Raw genomic sequence first — 6,830 nt, forward strand, 5'->3', positions numbered from 1 at the left:
TTTGTGAAGCCTTCTATTGCTCCTTTTTGTTTTGTTTTTGAGGCCTTTTGCTCAAGGCTAATTGATTGAAGGCTAATTTTTAGTTGGCTGGAATACTACTTACATGGATGTGTGCATATAAGACTACATTAAACTTACTGGTCCTGTGACTGTCCTGTGGCTTTAAAACGTGTTAGGAGATTGGCTTGAAGTACTAATATTGAGAGGTGCATATAAAAGCTTGCTTAGTTAAGGAGAACTAAAATCTTTTACCTTGATAGTAATGTCAGTTTTCTACTTTAACTGTTTGGAAGATCGTATTTTTCTTCTGGAAAGATCTGGTTTCATTTGGCTGGGAGAGGAATGTCTGCTGAATTCTGACAGAGCATAAAAATCATTAAGTCACACAGGTTTTTGAAGTGGTTAATCCTGATTAATCCTGATTATTTATCTCTTATTTAATTTAAAAAAACAATGAATACTGCTTCAACTTCAGAAAGTGGATCATATTCCACAAACCACACAAGACCCTTTTTTTATGCACAGCCAACAGCACAACAGCCTTTTCCAAATCCATGGTACCTCAGTCATGCATACAGTCCGTACTGTGTACCTGCTCCAGGTAAGGTAAATGAGAGCTGTCTGTGGTAGCTTTGCTTAGTAAATTACAGCTAGAGTGGAGGAAACAAATGTATATCTGTGTTAATAAGCTTCTTGGGTGTTTAAGGTAAAATTAATTTAGTGTTTTAGTTGTCAAAGATCTGATTTATGAAGTGTTACTTAAATGTGTAGCTTGTGTGCTGCAAAGCATCTGTTTCTGGAGAATGGAAGCTAAGCAAAATCTTAAGTAAGGGTTGTCGTACAGATACAGAGCTCTAGAATGTGACTAACAATTAATATGTGTGTATGTATGAGTTCCATACATGCATTATAGGTATGGAGAAATACAAACTTAAAATTCCACACAGAAACAATATTGTTAAATACATCTTGTAAATGGTATACCTATGTTAACTTCTATCTGGAGCTGTCTTTTTCAAAGACAATGCTATAGCATAGTCCATAACATAGCAAAAAAGTACAGAAAGCTAATTGGTGTATGTTCCAAGGAACAAAATCAAGCTCTAGTTAAAGTGTAGCTGTCCAGATAAGCTGTTCCATAATGAGGAACTCTCTCTGAGTTTCTGCACCAGATTTGCTTCCGAGCACTGACAGGCAGAGTGTTTTACTTACCAATGTGTTTGATCTTGCAGCTGTCCCTATGTATGCAAGCAATTATTAATCAGAATTACTTATTTCAGAAAGAAGATATATTTGTCTTTACTTTTTTTTATCCCCAATGTCTAGGCTTCCGAAGTGGAAATCCATATTTTCCATTTTATTCTGTTGCGCTCCATGAGTACCCTGGATTTTTTGTTCCACAGCATCCAATGCATGCAAGAATTAACAGAAGGCCTTGTTTTAATGCTCCCCCACCTTCCCCTATGTTTTATCATGCAACAAGATTTAGACACTATAGTACCCCTGGGAAAAAAATGGAGACAAAAGAAACACAGACTGATCCTAGACAGCCTGAAAACAAGCAAAAAAAGCATCAAGATACCCGTACAGAAACGAAAGGTTGTGATGCAGGAAATACAGCCTGTGTTTCTTCTGGTATAGGTACAGAGACTGAAAGTACTTCAGAGAAACAAGATTCATCTGGATCTTCCATTGTGGTAGACAGAGAGTTTCATAACAAGAGCCCTTCCAGCTCTACACAGTATAGAAATCTTCCTACTGGAAGCTATGCCTTTGAGAAGGAAGAAGTGAGGATAGAGTACGGAAATGGCTCTCCAGCTATTCAACTCTGGAAGTCCTTTAAAGAAACTATCCCTTTGTATGATGTGGCAAGTGGTAAACCAGTCCCAGAAAACATAGTGCAGCGTGACTTATTTTCTGTTAGCTCGTGTGAAGGAATGATATATGGCCCTCATGAAGGGGAGAAAATGGTGCCAGGAGCTTACTTAGATGAGAGAAAAGCTGTTCTCCCCTCAAAACAGGGTGTTGAACCTGTGCAAGAAAAAGAGGTCCAAAATAATGAAGTGAAGCTGGATGCAGAAAAGCAGGTGAATACAAGTCAACGGGCAAAATCCCCCCAAGGTGAAACCATGGCAGTGCAAATCGCAGAGTTGGCAAGATCTGTTAGTGTAGACCAACCAGTGGTGAGACAGGATGTGGTAGTAGCTAAGAAATCTAGCTCTAAAAAATCTACAGGCTCAAAAACTTCTCAGGAAGAGCCCAGCTTTATTCAACAAGCAGGACTACTTCCATCTAGTATGGAGGTAATGAGTGACTTGAGTTTTCAGCAGAAAAAGCTGACTCTAAGCCACAGTGCAACCAATGAAAGTCAAACAGATAAAAGTATTTGGTGTGACGAATCAATTGAGAAGTACGTTCCTCCTAACAGTTGGCTGGCTTGTTTGGACAGTATGGACGCAAACTACAACTATGATGTTTGTTTGCCACAAAGGAAACATCAAAGTGTACTCAGTCTTTCTTCTGATGACATGTCCTCTAGAGAGGAAGGCTCATCAGTTGATGATGCCCCAGTGTCTTATTTTGTCCCTGACTATGTGCTTCAGAAAAGCACGTATACTTTTCAGAAAAGTACAGAGGGCTTAAAAGGTCCCTTAATGAAGGTGAAGTGGTAGGAAGGGAGCAGATGAACAGCTTGAATGACCAAGATGTCAAAAACTCTTCAACCATGAAGATTAAAGAGGCTTCTAGTAAAGGCAGAAAGCTGGGAGCCCTTCCTAGATCTTCTAGTTGGAAAAAAATCAATTCTTTCAAGAAAAAAGCAGCTAAGAGTTTGTCAGAAGTTGAGGACTCTGAAGAATACTCTGTGAGGGGAGAAGAGGAGGATGAAGATGGAGAGGATGAGGAAGATGAGGATGATGATGACATGGATGAAATTGAATATTTCTTTCAAGAAGCCACTCCATATGGAATCTTGACGCCCAGCAAAGGAAGTTTCTACCAAGTTGGCCAGAGGGTGCTTTGGAAACCACCTAAAAATGCTATACCAGCTCAATTAATTAGCTGGCCTGCTCAAAAGAAAATAAAAACCAGGAGTGGGCTTGGTGAAAACATTGGTATAGTTTACAAGCCAAAGGAGAAAGAACAAGATGAAGTTGTATGCAGTGACTATGGGTATTATGGAAGAAAGAGGCCTACGGCAAGAAGAGAAGGACTTGAACACCAGCGCATGCTCCGGAAATTCTTGGGAGGTAAGCTAGTTGCTGAGGACAAAGTGCTGCTTAATAGAACACACAAAGAACACCTAATTGCGGTTGCAGATAGTAGTTTGAACCAGTGGGAAGATTAGAGAATGTTGCAGCTTCAGGTTTAGCTTAGAGTCAGAAGTACTGCAGAGTATTTTTTTTTTTAAGGCAAAGGGCATTTGCTGCAATTTTTTACCTATTGCATAAGGATTCTGCATCTTCACAACCAGCAGAGAATTTTGCAAAATGTCTCCTTCGAGTTAGATTTGATGTACCTACCTTTCTGACATTTGTGGCAATTTTTTCATTTGAAAAGCTTAAGGTCATTTGCACTACACATTTACCATTGTTTAATAACATCTTGGAAACTTGGCATTTAAATTTATACAAACATTCTGACTCTCCCATCACAGACCAATGTTAGGTGGATTAAACATGATTAAGTTCATTATAACCTGGTGGCTATACCCTGTGTAACTTCTCTTCTCTGCAGAAGAGGAGTCAAACCATTAATTTTTTTTATTGTAGCTGCTGCTCTCTTACTGTTAGCAACAAAAGTTTTGCTGTATTTTCATAAAATCAGTGTGAAACTGTATTAAATTTGATCTGGAAAAGAATATTTTATTTACTTGCAGGTAGATATTGGTGGAAATTGGATTCATCTGAACTGAGAAAAAGCAGAGTTATCAGTCAGGGTTCATAGCTGGTTACATGGGTACTTCAGTAAGCGGCTGCTCTTTAGTACAGTCTTGTATTGTGAAAGGCATTTAAAACAGTGATGTACGTCTAATAACAGGTTTAGTGTTCTTAAACATTATTTTCTTTGTACAAAATCTGTAGACTTAAAGCAGCTTGTAATTTTTGTCAAGTGTGGTCTCCAAAAAAACGATGTTTTTATTTTAATAGACTCTTACAATCAGATTCAGTTGCTAGCTTTACATTCTGACTTGTGGATCAAACAGTATATTAACATTAGGAAAACTAAATACTGACCTTAAATCAAAATTTTTTTTTTTATTAGGAAGGTTGTTAAGGGAGAACATGGGGATACCACCTGAAGAGTATTGGATTAGAAGTGGTGCTAAACCCAAATTTACCAGCCAAATACATGGTAGTGTCTCATCCCCAGCCAAGAGCAAAGAACAAGGTACAACTTATTTCTTCAATGTGTTTGTGTTCTTAAGGAACATTCAAAAGGATAGATACAAAACAGCAAGCTTATGATATTTGGATGAGATTTTAAGATAATAAAACTAATTCTCATTGCTCTGATATTGATGAAATTCCTGTCAGTCAGTACATTTCAGGGTGTATTTATATCCTTCTCAAACTCAAACATGTGAATAAGGATGCATTATAGCTACCTTTTTTTTTAAAGGTGCCATGGGAAATCAAAGCATCAAATGCTTTGTGGCTAATCAAAGCCCTTATTTGTGCAAAGTTGCTACTGCCATAAACTGTAGTATTAATTCTTTATCCAGATAATGCTTCTCTTGAGTGCACAAGCAGTAGTAGTTCCTAATCTTGATTAGTAGAACATATAGGAAGTCATGTGTGATAGCTACACAGGCCAACGTTCAGAGAAACTAGCATGGACCAACAGTTGCCCCACTAGTGCTGAAGGATGTCTGAGTGCAAATCATCTTGATGTCTGAGGAACAAATCAAAGTTATTCTAACAAAGTAAAAGGTTAGATAGTTTCTATATCTTTTTCTCTCCTCCTGAAGCAGAATGTTTTTTCTTTACAATTAAGATCTACTTGGAGTTCAGCTCTGTTTCTAGGTGCTCTGCAAGGGTGTTTCTTGGTGTAAGTGCTGTTGGAACAACTGTAGAATTTGCTGTAGTCAGAGTATAACTACTTTCCTGGGTCACATGCTTTCAAGTATCACAGGAACTGTCTATCAAATAATGGAGTGTGACATCATCTTCAGAACAGACTGATGACTTGCTTCTCTTCAGTTCAGTGATAATACACATCAGGTTTCCTGTATCAACAGCCCAGTAGACTATTCTTTAGAGTGTTTCCTTAGAGTTCTCTCTCTGCATTGCTTTCCTGCTTGAGCATGTCAGGGTTTGGGATTTGCCTCCTGCATTGGAGGCTTTCTATCCACAGACTTCTTCAAACTGTTGTGGGGTTTTTTGTGCTAGCCTGCTCTATAAAAGTTAAAAACACTTTACTTTAGCAGCACTGTTCTTAGCTCCTTACAACAATTCATAAAAATAATAAAATAGTTCTAAAATAGTTTTGTTACCTTTAACTTTCAGCATGTCCCTTCTATCTCTTCACCACAGATGGTGTGGCATACTGAGGGTGTTAGTCCCTGTTTTCTTTTCCTCTTTTTCCAGCCTATGTAGTTTGAAGAAGCTATCACATTCAGTATTAAGAAGCAGGAATTCAGGTTTCTTCTGAATGTTGTTCATGCCAATGGATGCCTCAGAAGTGCTAGTAAAATTACATCCTTTTTAAAATGTTTCTTATCTTAGGACTGGTTTCTTCAAATTAATCTTAAATTTAAGTGCCCTGCAAGTAAGGGATTTCACCTAAACAAGATATGTTGCTTTAGCAGTAACATCATATGCTAAATTTGATTTCTTAAACTGTGTACCTGTAGTGCATAACTTAACAGGAATGAAGAATTGAGTTTTTTTAAAGACAATGGGTGAGTTGGGTCACTTGGACAGCTATCAACTAGTCTTGAACACTTGAAAAGTGAACTAGAGCAGAATTATCCAACTCTCACTGGGTTCTTTTTTGCTACATTAACACCGATACAAGTTAGGACCCAAAATACAATGCATCCAGAATTATGATTAGATGGTGATTAAATATGATGGAGATATAAGACTGTTGCTTGACATATGTAGTGTCAGTTTTATCTGCCACTAAAATGGGAAGGGAGAGGGAGAAAGAGGAACACTACAGACCAGTTGGGGAAAGTCAAGCTTAAATTTGCTTTAAGACTATGCTTTGGAGAAATAATACCAGTTGTATCTTGCGATGTAGGGTGCCCACCTTTGGTTAAACCAAAGAAGAAAAGAATAGGCAAGCCACCTTCAAAACGCAGAGACACAAGATGTGAGGTGGAAGAAGTAGAAGTGTGGGAGATGCCTAAAAGCAGTGTACGCAGAGGTTGGTATACAGTGACAAGCTACAAAAATGACTGTTACAAGCATTTTTTCATTACTGTCTCAGGGACTAATGGTTCTCGGTTTGAACTGCAAGGATATTGGATAGCTTGTGAAATAATAGCAAACGTTATGTAAGCAGACAAGATGAGAAAAAAAGCAAGCTAACCTTTGAACACTTACTTGCCTTGCTATGAGTACTGTTGTAGCTTTGACCAGGTTAGGTTCCTTTCCTTTATTTAAAGGAAAGGGGGAAGAAAAAAAAAACACACACACATAGGAAAAAAAAAAAACAAAACAAATCCCACTATTTTAGTCCTGTTGCTCTTCAAACTGTTCTATTAACTTTTTAAATGTTGGGTCCTGTGTGACTTTGCAGTTTATCCTTTTCTTTAAGCTACAGGTCCGCCTCAGCCAAAATACTGTAACTTGATACAACACAAATGCATATAGATAATTCTT

The 6,830-nt window shown here is 37.9% G+C and overlaps 1 protein-coding gene across 1 annotated transcript; it reads left to right on the top strand.

Annotated features, from left to right (window-relative positions):
- Positions 1–453: 453 nt before the first annotated feature.
- Positions 454–6,506, top strand: LOC104072377. The gene is made up of 6 exons (XM_009586445.1): positions 454–601; positions 1,327–2,660; positions 2,732–3,248; positions 4,264–4,389; positions 6,247–6,372; positions 6,436–6,506. Exons 1-6 carry the CDS (start codon positions 454–456, stop codon positions 6,504–6,506), a joined length of 2,322 nt encoding a protein of 773 aa, XP_009584740.1.
- Positions 6,507–6,830: the final 324 nt, after the last annotated feature.

Source organism: Fulmarus glacialis, unplaced genomic scaffold (genome assembly GCF_000690835.1).
Source record: "Fulmarus glacialis isolate BGI_N327 unplaced genomic scaffold, ASM69083v1 scaffold9201, whole genome shotgun sequence".
Lineage (NCBI taxonomy): Eukaryota > Metazoa > Chordata > Aves > Procellariiformes > Procellariidae > Fulmarus > Fulmarus glacialis.